General features: G+C 41.4%; 1 protein-coding gene across 1 annotated transcript; it reads right to left on the reverse strand.

Moving 5' to 3' along the window:
- Positions 1-51: 51 nt before the first annotated feature.
- On the reverse strand, positions 52-9,935 carry eno1b (enolase 1b, (alpha)). The gene is made up of 12 exons (XM_029775806.1): positions 9,832-9,935; positions 8,639-8,733; positions 5,360-5,455; positions 3,937-3,995; positions 3,679-3,748; positions 3,353-3,486; positions 2,186-2,408; positions 1,802-1,999; positions 1,255-1,456; positions 858-966; positions 651-709; positions 52-482 (listed from the first exon to the last, which is right to left on the reverse strand). Exons 2-12 carry the CDS (start codon positions 8,721-8,723, stop codon positions 416-418), a joined length of 1,302 nt encoding a protein of 433 aa, XP_029631666.1. The 5' UTR covers positions 8,724-8,733; positions 9,832-9,935; the 3' UTR covers positions 52-415.
- Between the last annotated feature and the right edge of the window lie 4,363 nt (positions 9,936-14,298).

Below are 14,298 nucleotides of genomic sequence, written 5' to 3' on the forward strand. Positions count from 1 at the left end.
AAACATTTACACATCCTGCTGAGAATAAATGACCAAAGAATTGCAAGTGGCTCAGTTTCAAAAAAAGGGGTTTATTCACTGCATCTACAGCTAGGCTGCAGCTTTTGCAATTTCACAATCCATTACATTGATTACTCATGGATATAATTATTTTGCTCTATATTGGAAGACATTCATTGCAACTCACAGGTAACTTGTTAATCTAGGGCAGCGGAATGTATGTAATAACCTATGGTATTGGACTGGAACTTTGAATGAGTCTTTCTAGCTACCTCGTTATGTGCATGTAAACCAAAATCTGAAAGAGTATCAGTAAGCTTCTTTAGCATTTGTAAGTAATCATTAGAATGCTTGCTAAACCGTTGTGTGTGTGTGTGCATGTATATGCCCATGAGTATGTTCCCATTGCACTCAGTTAAGCCAGGGGGTTCCTGAAGTTCTTCCCAGCAAAGACTGCCTTGTCTCCCAATTCCTCTTCAATTCTGAGAATGAACGGGGGATAAAGTTTAACACTACAAAGCAATATTCAATAATACAAATTGTTATGATGCCATATGTGAAAACCATGCTCAACAAGAAAGCCTTTGTAGCAGAACAAAAATGACAAGCGTCACAACATTGATTAGGCTGTAAAGGACATGAACCCTCACCTGAGAATCTGGTTGTACTTGGCCAGACGCTCAGAGCGGCAAGGAGCCCCGGTCTTAATCTGGACATGGACAGAGGCAACATTACTTAAACAGCAATAATGAAGACCGTAACTAAAATACAGTAATATGACTATATAATACAAATTGGTATTTCAACTGTCATATACAGTTGAATACCAACAGTATTTCCTTTGGGAAGCCCCTTACCTGTCCAGTGCATAGGCCCACCACCAGATCAGCAATGAAGGTGTCCTCTGTCTCCCCAGAGCGATGGCTGACCATCACTCCCCAGCCACTGGACTGAGCCATCTTGCACCTGGACAGTGGGAAGAGAGGAGTCATTAGGTAGACGTTTTCACACAGTTGGAAAATTAAATAAAATGTAAGGCTCACGTTAGACTTGCAACTGTCAGGCTGTTTGACTTGCCTCATGAGACGCATCTCGGTTTGTTGACAGTTTCATGAATAGATCATGATTGTAATGCATATTTATAGTGTAATTACAGCAACTCAAATCTCAGAAAAGGCATAAAATAAAAAATAAAAAGAGGCTGGAGTTCCTCTTGTAGAAGTGATTATGGAGTAAAGGGAGGTTGAAACTTACGCGGCCAGAGACTCGGTCACAGAGCCGATCTGATTGACCTTCAGCAGCAGGCAGTTGCAGGCCTTGTCCTCCACGGCCTTGGTGATGCGTTTGGGGTTGGTCACTGTGAGGTCATCACCCACCACTTGGATCTCAGTGCTGCCGGTGAAGTTGGACCACGCCTCCCAGTCATCCTGGTCAAAGGGGTCCTCAATGGATACCACTGTCAAAGAGGGGACATTGATTGTAAGTGATCACATACAGAGAGGAAAGTCACGGTCCTGTAATTTACAGAGTAGACAACCATAGAAAAGGACAATTGATAACTTTGTGTGTAACTTTAATTTCAATTGCCAGCTCAGAGCAGTCCTACAATAGGTATTTGAACCATAATATTCAACACAGTGCCCATCTCAATTATAGCGTACAATGATTGAATTGTGAGAATAAAAAATAAAATAAAAAAGTATAAATAAAGCTGATCCAGCCAGAGACAACATTACATAGGTTTAAAACAATTATCAAGGAATGACTAATAGGTCAACAAAAGAGGACAGGACACACACACCTGGGTAATCCTTGCAGAAGCTCTTGTAGAGGTCAGCCAGCTCATCAGGAGTGATGTAACGCTCTGGGTCATCAGGGGACTTGAAGTCTAAGTCGTATTTCCCATCCCTGTAGAACTCAGAGGCTGCCACATCCATGCCGATCACAACCTCTTCTGTGTATCCTGCTTTGCTGATAGCCTCTTTGATCAGCTCCAGAGCTATGGAAAATTAAGCAGAGATGTACATTTGTTAAAATATGGTTAATTAGATATTGGCAGCACCTTGTGATCATGGGGTGAATGAGGTGAGTTTTTCCCTTAATGTAAAGAGCTGAATCCAATCAAGTATCACAATATAGTTTTTTGGGCTGAAAATAAAACCCTCTGATCCCGTTGTTCTCGTACCTTCCTTGTTCTCCAGGATGTTGGGAGCGAAGCCCCCCTCATCTCCCACATTGGTGGCGTCCTGCCCGTACTTCTTCTTGATGACGTTCTTCAGGTTGTGGTAGACCTCAGCCCCGATGCGCATGGCCTCCTTGAAGGTGCTGGCACCCACCGGCAGGATCATGAATTCCTGCATGGCCAGCTTGTTGCCCGCGTGAGATCCACCGTTGATCACGTTGAAGGCCTGGGAAATCAGAAATCCACAATTTATTAAAATGACATTTCATTACATAATATCTAATTATTTTATTAATCAGTTCCTTAAGATCTTTTGACAAAAATACCTAGGTGGAGAAATGTAACTACACAACAAGCTGTAAGACAGGCAGTGGTGGAAAAAGTACCCAATTTTCATACTTGAGTAAAAGTAAAGATCCCTTAAAAGAAAATGACTCACCCAGTAAATACAACTTGAGTAATAGTCTAAAAGTATTTGGTTTGAAATGTACTTAAGTATCAAAAGAAAAAGTATAAATCATTAAACATTTCTTATATTAAGCAAATGACTTGATATAGATCGTTTTTTTTTTAAACAGCTAGCCAGGGGCACAGTCCAACACTCAGACATAATTTACAAACGAAGCATGTGTTTAGTGAGTCTGCTAGATCAGAGGCAGTAGGGTAGACCAGGGATGTTTTCTTGATAAGTGCATGAATTAGACGATTTTCCTGTCCTGCTAAGCATTCAAAATGTAACGAGTACTTTTGGGTGTCAGGAAAAATGTAAGGAGTAAAAAGTACATTATTTTCTTTGGGAATTGGAGTAAAAGTTGTCAAAAATATAAAGTACAGATGTTTTAATTGTAACCTTTATTTAACTAGGCAAGTGAGTTCAGAACAAATTCTTATTTACAATGACAGCCTACCGGGAAACAGTGGGTTAACTGCCTTGTTCAGAGGTAGAGTGACAGATTATTATTATATTTTTTTTTTACCTTGTCAGCTCGGGGATTTGATCCAGCAACCTTTCGGTTACTGGCCCAACACTAACCACTAGGCTACCTGCTGCCCCACAGATACCCCAAAAAACTACTTAAGTAGTACTTTAAAGTATTTTTACACCACTGAAGGCGGCATTTGTGAGTGCACTTTGATATTAAATAACAGTAAAATATGCCCTGTGCTCACCGGTACGGGCAGTATGACCTCTGGGTTCCCAGCGAGGTCAGCGATGTGACGGTACAGGGGGACGCCTTTCTCAGCTGCACCAGCCTTACACACCGCAAGGGAAATACCCAGGATGGCATTGGCACCAAACTTGGCTGATGTGTCAAAAACATGAAAAATAAATAAGTGAAATAGATAAGATACACTTTCATATGGGGCAAATATTTAGTCATTCAGCTTACGCCCTCATTCAGAGTGGCTTAGTCAGTGCATTCAACTAAACTAGGCAAAACATAAGACAATATAAACAATACTCCTCTGATGTATTCTAATCTGAAACAACTTACACTTGTTCTCAGTGCCATCCATGTCAAGCATGATCTGATCGATTTTCTCCTGCTCAACCACAGACACCTCCTGAGATGAAGAAATAAAATGAGTGTTTGGCACATTGCACACTGAGGAACTAGGCCTGCATTAACTAGGAGTATGTGGAAGTGGAGTGAACACTAGGCCTGCTTATCTTTACCAGGGTGGGAAACATCAAGACAACATTCCATGTCATTGCCGGAATAACATCAACTTTAAAAATATTATGTTCCTACCTGCCCAACGAGTGCAGGTGCAAGTGTAGAGTTAATGTGGTCCACTGCTTGTGAAACACCTGAAAGGCCAAGGAAACATTACTGACTAAGAAACATGGAGACAGATGGGGGATTTGGAAACAAGCAATTCAATCAACAATCCAGTATGCTTTTTCAGACGCAAACAAAATGGTCCTCAAAACAATCAGAGCACTAATAATCAAATAAGTTTTTTTTAGCTTCCTTGTTATCAAGCTTGGTGAATCATACAACCATTACTGTGACAAAGTGTTGACTTCATGCACAAGGATGACTTCATGCACAAGGATGAGTACAGTAGTTGAGACAACAGATCAGTCTGCTTTTCATTTCCAAAGTCATCAAGAACATACATCACACAAGACAGGAAAGATGCCTTGGATAAACAATGAAGCTAATTTGTAAAAAAAAAAAACATGCATAAGTGATCACTACTCCGTAGTTCTCCAGTATGTCGATGCATATGAATGTTGATTTGTCTAGCAAATCTTCAATATGTATAAACCCTGTATGACTGACAGAGGGCACTGTTTTGGTACTCTTCCCCAATTGTATAAAAAAAAAAAAGCAATACAAACGTCTACATTCGTTTTTGCCAAGTATATTCTACGACAGACACCTTAAGGCAGTGATATTCAAAGTTGTGTTCTTCAACTGCCCCCACCCTTAAAAAAAACAAGTGTTTTACATTTTTTTTGGGGGGGGGGGGGGGCAAAAAAATGAAGAGCACAGATTGTACAATTATGGGACCATATACAAATGTTTTTGAGAAAGAGCATTTTAAATTAAATGTATAGGCTTCTTTTCTTTATGATAAGAGATTAAAATGTAATTAATTTAAGGTTACTTGTTTTGTGAAAAAATCTAAGTGTATCGATTTTAAGATTGTGACATATTTGGGATTGGGTCATCAGAAATTCTGGTGGAATTAAAAAAGATTAATAAATAAATAAAAAAGGGGGCCCCGGCCAAAAAACATAGAATACCACTGCAGGTTTAATTAATGTATACTTTAAAATTATATTATGTGAACGAAACAAGTGAAATTATCCTTTTTTTTTTTACTAATCCTAAAGTCCCAACTACAACAAATACATGTAATTTTGTCATTAAAACATTTTATTGAAATACTGTAGAATTCCACTCATTCTCCTTCTGAAGAGAACCAATATGGCAGCCTGTGGCTTTAAAGACTCATTGGCCAATATATAGCATCGATAATCCAGGGTTTACACATACATAATTGGAGCAAACTCACCAATTTAACAGGCTTTTTTAGACCTGACAGAGGAAGAGTATAAAAAAGGAAGGAAGACTGAAGATTGCAAGTTATAGAGACCTCCCTGGAAGAGACTGCCATCATAAAGTATAATGAAGTTACACTATTTTAACCCCAGATACACACCTTTCCCAAGGTAGCGTGACTTGTCGTTGTCTCTGAGCTCCAGGGCTTCATAAATACCAGTGGAGGCACCACTGGGTACAGCTGCTCTGAACAGACCTGGGAGATGGAGAACAGTGATAGAGATAGAAAATACTGACTCATGAAAAGTAGGGCAATCACCTATAGGAGGAACTCTTGAACTCACTGTCAAATTTGAATAAAAAAAAGGTAGGGAGGGTGAATGAACAGGCTGCTGCACAGTCACTACTTCTAGAGCACCTGGTTAAATTGTGCATAACAGCATTTTTAAAACTCTAAATGTATAATCTAGTGAGAAACATACACTGACTGTACAAAACATTGAGTATCATGCTCGTTCCATGACAGACTGACAAGGTGAAAGCTATGATCCCTTATTAATGTCAACTGTTAAATCCATTTCAAAATCAGTGGGGATAAAGGGGAGGAGACAGCTTAAAAAGCCTTTAACTTGTGAGACATGATTGTGTACATGTCCCATTCAGAGGGTGAATGGGCAAGACAAAATATTTAAGTTTCTTTGAATGGGGTATTGTGGTAGGTGCCAAGCGCACTGGTTTGAGTGGGTTAAGAACTGCAACGCTGCTGGGTTTCACACTCAACAGTTTCCAGTGTGTATCAAGAATTGTCCACCACCCCAAAGGACATCCAGCCAACTTGACACAACAGTGGGAAGCATTGGAGTCAACATTGGCCAACATCCCTGCGGAACACTTGACAGTCCATGCTCTGACGAATTGAGGCTGTTGAAGGCAAAAAGGGGGTGCAATTCAATATTAGGAAGTTGTTCCTACTGTTTTGTACACTCAGTGTATGTGATTTTTTTAAATATATATATTTTTTTACAATCTTAGCGTTTGCTTCATTTTACTATCATCCTAAACTAAGCCATATTTAATATTACGCAACTTTCCTTGATGTGAACGTTATGCGTTACTAAAATTACACAAACTCATGTTGACCAAATCAAATTCGAGGAGGAATTACACATCCTTTTTACATCAGATTGGTGATGTTTGTATAAAAATAAAACAAATAAAAGTATATTGATTTTGTCATAGGCACTGGGATGAGCGGGGGCGCAGGATTTAGAACTGCAGTCATTTTCAAACTCAAAATGGGACAGAGATTTCAGGACGGTCTCCCTTTATAAAAATGGTCATTGGCCTCACAACACAGATTTGAAAGTCAAACTATCACTTAAACAGCCAACCTTGTCAGTGTTGATATCCTATGTCGGGTTGTGATTTTTTTTCGTTAGATAACAAAGCAACTGATTCGTTTCATCCCCGTTTCGGCAGCCTCCCAGAATCTCCACCCGACATTACAAAATTGACCACCGTCTTAAGCAAATTCTCTTGTAACCAGTGATAAAAATACTCATAATTAGTGTGGCCTTCGAACAATGTTAGTTTAAACAGTGTACACAACCGAAACATTTTCCCCGACAATTTCGATGTGATATCAACGAGTGATTAACAAAATAGTGTTGTGTTTACCTTTTTGCGTTGGCGACCCACGTGAATTATCATTATTATTTTTTTTTTTTAATTGCAACAATCCAAAATGTAGCTGGCTGTCTTCTCCAAGTTGCCCTCTAACCAGTGATATACATATTATTCTCAGGATCCTGCAGTTTTTCAGTAGGGTTAGTTTCACCAGCGCATACAACCTGTTGCCCCCCTAATCGATACAAGCGATTTATTTACCACTTGTCAAAAAAGGGTTTTAGGTGCATATGCAGTTTAAGGTGGCGACAATTTTTATTAAAAATACTAGTAAGAGCATTAGTGAGGTCGGGCACTGATGTTGGGCGATTAGGCCTGGCTCGCAGTCGGTGGTCCAATTCATCCTAAAGGTGTTCGATGGGGTTGATGTCAGGGCTCGATGCAGGCCAGTCAAGTTCTTCCACACCGATTGACAAACCATTTCTGTATGGACCTCGCATTCTGCACTGTTGTCAAAGTTGAAGGCACAGAATCATCTAGAATGTCATTGTATGGTGTAGCGTTAAGATTTCCCTTCACTGGAACTATGGGGCCTAGCCCGAATCATGAAAAACAGCCCCAGAAGCCTATTCCTCCTCCAAACTTTAGTTGGCACTATGCAGTTGGGCAGGTAGCGTTCTCATGACATCGCCAAAATCAGATTTGTCCATCGGACAACTAGATGGTGAAGCGTGATTCATCACTCCAGAGAACGTGCTTCCACTGCTCCAGAGTCCAATGGCGGCGAACTTTACACCACTCCAGTCGACACTTGGCATAGTGATCTTAGGCTTTTGTGCAGTTGCTCAGCCACAGAAACCCATTTCATGGAGCTCCCGACGAACAATTATTTTGCTGACGTTGCTTCTAGAGGCAGTTTGGAACTTGGTAGTGAGTGTAGCTTCAGCACTCAGTGGTCCCGTTCTGTGAGCTTGTGTGGCCTACCACTTCATGGCTGAGCCGCTGTTGCTCCTAGACGTTTCCACTTCACAATAACAGCACTTACAGTTGACTGGAGCAGCTCTAGCAGGGCAGAAATTTGACCGACTTGTTAAAAAGATGGCATCCTATGATGGTGCCACGTTGAAGGTCACTGAGCTTTTCAGTAAGGCCATTCTACTGCCAATGTTTCCCTATGGAGATTGCATGGCAGTGTGCTCGATTTTATACACCTGTCAGCAACAGGTGTGGCTGAATTAGCCAAATCCAGTCATTTGAAGGGGTGTCCACACACAAAGGTATCATAAACTGTTTCTGCATATTGAGTTGGACACTTCAGAAACTGTGTTTTGACATCAAGCAATTTATCAAAAGTTCTTGTCAATAGGAAACAGCGACAGAATCATTTACAACTTATGTTTAAGGAATAAACATTTTACTTTCAACATTAACTTCCAATAGTATTCTAATTAAATCAGATAAAACTGCTGAATGAGTCCAAAAACATGCTGTGATTAAGTTATTTTGATGATATACCAGAAGTCGTGAAAACGGGTTTGTCCTGTCCAATAAAAGGTAAAAGGCCCGAACCTGGTTTTAATATCATCAAGTGAATGCTTTTACTTGCGAGTTCTTTGTAAGCTAGTGTTTACCTGGGTAAGCTAGGCTTAAGCTATTTTCAGATTTTATATGCCATTTAGCAGACACTTATCCAAAGCGACTTAAAATGTATGCACGCAGTGAATGTTTTATACTGGCATGGCAAGAGCCATGCTCTACCAACTGAGCTACAGAGGACCACTTAACATAATGTTAGGCCGATAGCAACGTTTACCTTTGTCAGTGTAAAGGTCCACCTCCACAGTGGGGTTGCCACGGGAATCAAAGATCTCCCGGGCATGAATCTTCAGGATGGACATGGTGCTCGACCTTTGGAGGAGAAAAGTAATAAAACATTTTTTTTTTTAAGACTACCAGATAGTCTCACCATGACACGAGTTCTTAGTCCTATAAAACATGATACCAATGTCCATTGTGCAAACTCTCTACTGAGCCTAAAAATGTGAATCAGCATGTTTCTTTCAGTTTATCAGTAATTTGAGGTACTGACGTTTTTCAGAAACCATCTGACCTTAGGTCAAGGCAATGAACACTGCCCCAAATGGCCTTTCCATATCAGAGGCCATGTTTTGACTGCTGAATACAAATAACCTATCAAGTCCAGTACAACCTGTCAGTGATGGTTAAAAATACAAATACAATTCACCTAAGAGTCCCCCTCCCAAAAATGGTGTCCTTCCTGGCGGTTTTAAAGCTTAGTCGTGCTAGCAGTAGGTTGGCTGCCTAATTCGATTAGCTACTGTCCATCTGATAAATCACAAGACACTGGACTGCAGCATTGGTAAGGTACCTTTAGGCCAAGGCTAGGAGGACTACTGGATGTCAATAGACGACGTCTTGAAAGTCAAACCAATAATTTATCGTTCTGAACGTTGCAAGCCATCTACTCTTGGCGTTGTGGATGACATTGTGTACGTTTTTTCTTAGCATCTCAAATGATCCGATTGACATGAGATCCCCTATAAATCCTCCCAATGGAACGTCCCTTGAACGTGGAGTTGGTGTGCAAAAAGTCGCGTACGTGGGTTGAGAATGCACGGTATGAATGAAAAGGTTACTCACAACATCACTGCGATGAAGATGAATTGTATCGTCACATTACAGGAAAATGCGCTACAGATGGCTACATCATTTTTAACACAGTCACTGGACTAAAAATGTTGCGTAGCCAAATGAGCTAGGAATCTAACTAAAGTTACTCAAAAGTAAACGTGCGAAAGTGCGGATTGCACTGTTTGAAAACAGAGGATGAATCAACATGATAGTGGATGGGCTGGCTAGCGGAAACGAATAACCTTATTTTATACCTCAACGGGAACAACTCAAAGCTGTGTCTTCAAAACAGTTTGAATATTGTGAAAACACTACGTTTTCTCATAAAACAGATGAATGTGGGTAGTCACTTACCTTTGTAATTAAAATAGAGGTCAAGGTGACGGGAAGAGCAGTCTTTCTCGAGATGCCGGCGAGTTCAGTGCGAAGTTCTGAGAGGCGTGGCGAAGAGATTTCCGCTTGCTCCTTTTCTCTGGGATCGTCACCAGTTACCACAGCCACAAAGTTATAAACCCCGCCCATTTCTACAACTTCTCTTCGTAAAATGGGATTTTAAAGATAACCTTAACCCTAACCTTAACTGCACTGCTAACCTTATGACTAACCATAACCTTAAATTAAGACCAAATAGCACATTTTAGTGATATAGTGACTTTGTGCTTGTAAACCTGTTCCGTGTTTTGCTCTTCTTCTCTGGAATCATCAACAAGAAAGCTCCACACCGCCCCTATAGCTTAGGAGTAGGGCCTACAGTTTCAACCTTCTCCATGTTTTGCTCTTCTTCTCTGGAATCATCAACAAGAAAGCTCCACACCGCCCCTATGGCTTAGGAGTAGGGCCTACAGTTTCAACCTTCTCCGTGTTTTGCTCTTCTTCTCTGGAATCATCAACATGAAAGCTTAGGAGTAGGGCCTATAGTTTCAAATTCAAAGTTTTATTGAAGTCGTATGTATGGGATAAGCATGGCATACATCGTTCAACGAAATGCTTACTTGAAGGTTCCTTCTCGACAATGCAACAACAATAGAAAATACGAAAAGATAAGGATACGAACATAAAGTAAATGGCATTAGAATAGAATAAACATTTTAGCATAAATATAATACAGAAAGGAACAATTTTTAAACATTATTTTTATTTGACCTTTATTTAACTAGGTTAGTCAGTTAATAACAAATTCTTATTTTCAATGACGGCCGTGGAACAGTTGGTTAACTGCCTTGTTCAGGGGCAGAACAACAGATTTTAACAATGTTTATATAAACATATATATATATATTTATTTATAGTCCGATATTTACAAGTCAGTGGAGACTGTTGAGGGGAGGGCGGATCATAATAATGGCTGGAACGGAGCTAATGGAATGGCATCAAACATGTGGAAACCATGTGTTTAACATATTGATACCATTCCCACTAATTCCGCTCAAGCCATTATTACGAGCCCTTCCTCCCTGATTAAGGTGCCACCAACCTCCTGTGTTACATGTGTATTGGGGAAGGGGGGATGGGGGGCAAGTGTATAAATTGAGCAGTATAATAAGAGTCTGGTAGCAGCAGTTGTGATGTGTGTGTGTGTGTGTGTGTGTGTGTGTGTGTGTGTGTGTGTGTGTGTGTGTGTGTGTGTGTGTGCATGAGTGAGTGCATGTGTGCTATGGTGCAGAGAATCAGAGCAGGTGGTCAATCCAGTTCAAGTGTTCAGCAGTCTAATGGCTTGTGGATAGAAACTGTCTCTGAGCCTGTTGGTATCAGACCTCATGCTCCGATACCGTCTGTCCGACTGTAAGGGAGTGAACAACCTGTGGCTGGGGTGTGGGTTCCTTGATGATGCTGTGTGGCTTCCTCAGGGACTTTTTTGAGTAGATGTCTTGGATGGGTGGGAGCACGGTCCCAGTGATGTACTGGGCCATCTTCACCACCCGATGGACGGCCTTGCGGTTTTGGATGAAGCATTTCACATACCAGGCCGTGATTCAACCGGACAGGACGCTCTCGATGGTTCAGCGATAGTATTTGGAGGGGACCCAGGGCGGCATGCCAAATTTCTTCAGCTGCCTTAGGAAGTAGAGATGCTGCTGTGCCCTCTGTAAAAGAGTAGTGGTGTTGTGGGTCCATGAAAAGTCCTCGGTGATGTGGACGCCGAGGACTCTCTCTACTGCAGTCTTGTTGATGTGGATTGGGGCGTGTTCCATCCTCTGCTTCCTGAAATCAACAATCAACTCCTTTGTTCTGCTGGCGTTGAGGGAGAGGTTGTTGTCATGACACCACAATGCCAGTTCACTTACCTCCTCCCTATAGGCTGATGCGTCATTGTTGATTATCAGGCCTACAACCGTGGCGTCGAGAGCAAACTTGATGATGGAGTTGGTGTCGTGCAAAGCCACACAGCCGTGGGTGAATAGGGAGAGGGCTGAGGACACAACCCTGGGTGGCCCCTTTGTTAAAGACAATTTATGCTTGATCCGAAATGTGGTCGGAGGCTTGGTATGGAGGGTGTGACACAATTGCTGAGCCTCTGGAGGCATGCAGAGGCCAAATCAAGCTCCGTTCCGCATCACCGTGCTCCTCTCAATTTTTTTAAACAATGCGGAGCACTCCGTATAGCTCCGCATTGACATGATTGGTTGATGGTAGGTGGGGATGGTAGGTCCTGTATAAATACAAACTCACTTCCTTGACAACTTCCTTCACAACAGCTCTGTTCTGCTCCGCTAAGCGCAAGAAGTATGAAAGCCCCGACGTCTGCGGAGGCTGCATCGCAGTAAATGCTGTACGGCCACTTCAGACTCCGGATTGACTATGCAGAGCCTTTTAAGAGTCAGTGTGGAGGAGGTGTTGTTGCCAATCCTCACAGCCTGTCGACTGCCTATCAGAAAGTCCAGGATCCAGTTGCAGAGGGTGGTTTTCAGACCCAGGGCCCTGAGCTTGGTGTCAAGCTTGGAGGGAACAATAGTGTTGAATGCTGAACTGTAGTCAATGAACCGCATTCTCACATAGGTGTTCCTTGTTTCCAGTTACGGCTGTATGAATAGCAATGGAAATGGCATGTCATGGATGAGTGTACCTTTGAGTGTGCCTTTGATGCACTGAGAGTAAATCATAAATCATAGACTAGTAAATAAATACTGTATCTGGACTGACATAACGGTCATCTTCAGGATAGATTGTTATTTAGCCTATACCCCAGTTTACTTTGAGCTTTTGCCTACATGAAGTTGAGCACAAAGTCAAAGATGGCCACCTGGACAACTAGGGCTACATCTGTTCATCTCAATCTTCCCCCAACCCCTGCCTCTCTTAGTCCATCTTCCTGAAACCCACCTCTCCCCTTTTCTTTTTTGATATTGTCACTATGTCAGCCTTTGTGCATTTACTCACATACCCTCTATCTTCTTCTCTCCATTCTCAAGACAATCCTATACAGTAATATGACAATTATAGGCAAACTATGTTGAAAGAAATAGATACGATATTGAATGAAAATGCCGCAAATAAATATTATTCCCCACCCAACTCCAGAAGCCTAATGATATCACTGTAATGTAACCCCATAGAATTAGGAATTAGAATACTAGGATCTCTATGTGTAACCCTTGGTGATATGTAGGCCTACTGTAACTTGCTCTATAGACTGGTACAGTATACTGTACATGGGAATACATTTTTGCTTTTTCACGCAGTCTCCCTGGCTGTGCCCCAATTTCTCCCAGCTGGCAGGCACAGCATACTGTGTACACTATACTATATGTAATCGGTGACTTTTATGAGCTATACAGCACAGGAAGTCTTATATGGTCTTGGCAGTCAACATGGCTTTCTACTACTTCCACTTGTATACAATATTTGGTTAAATCATATCGGATAACAAAGATAAAATGTGTTGTTGGTCAAATGTAAAATGCACTGACATATTCTTTCTTTGTCTTCATGAGAATGATGAAACAACATCAGGGATAAAGGTACAGTACCTTCAGGGCAGTGTGTTTGTGTGGCTTGGTACCCATGGTTACACTGTCGTAACAGGACTCCCTGGGCTGAACTCACCATCTCCACAGGGTCTGTCTCTGTCTGTCTGTGTACCAGTAGCTACATCATTCCCACAACCCCCATTCCACCTGTAGCTGGGACATGACATCTGTCTCTGGGTGATCTTCTTTATGTATTATGTATAAAGGCAGGGAGGTACCGGAGTATCTGAGTGAGGTCATGGGATTGACAATGTTTGACAATTCGTTTGTGGTTTAACCACTGTATAATCAATGCAAGGCAGATGTCTTGAGTTGGAAGCGGAATCAGCCAGTTAATTGGCTTGTTTGGTTGCTGCTTTGCTTCCCAGATTCACCTGGTCCCATGGGGCTCTGGGGGTAGTCATTTGAATCCCCTGCACCGCCCCACCTGGTGCACAAACATCCTGCTGGGCCCAATTACCTGGGAGTGCAAGTCAGAGCACAGCCTTGTTGCTCGTGTGCATGTGTTCTCTGATGATTACCCCATGCCCATGACGAACTCAGTCACACCAAATGGAAGATCTGAAAGCCTTTGTCTGCTATTATACAGTGGACTAGAGTTAAATATTAGAGCTCATGAAATATTTAAATGTAGAGTTTATTGTTTGAATAATTTATCAAAAACATTTGACCTCTCTAATATTAGATACTAGTTATTGGTGGCTGGTTCTGTATTGCTTATTCGTGGTTTTATGTGAGGTCAGATTAGTTGTGTGTCATACAACCTGATCAATGACACATAAACAAAATAAACCATAAAAATGTATGAAATCTAAAAACACTAATGAAAAAGGAATTGTTGAGGATATACACT

Source organism: Salmo trutta, chromosome 14, assembly GCF_901001165.1.
Source record: "Salmo trutta chromosome 14, fSalTru1.1, whole genome shotgun sequence".
In the NCBI taxonomy this organism is placed as follows: Eukaryota; Metazoa; Chordata; class Actinopteri; order Salmoniformes; family Salmonidae; genus Salmo; species Salmo trutta.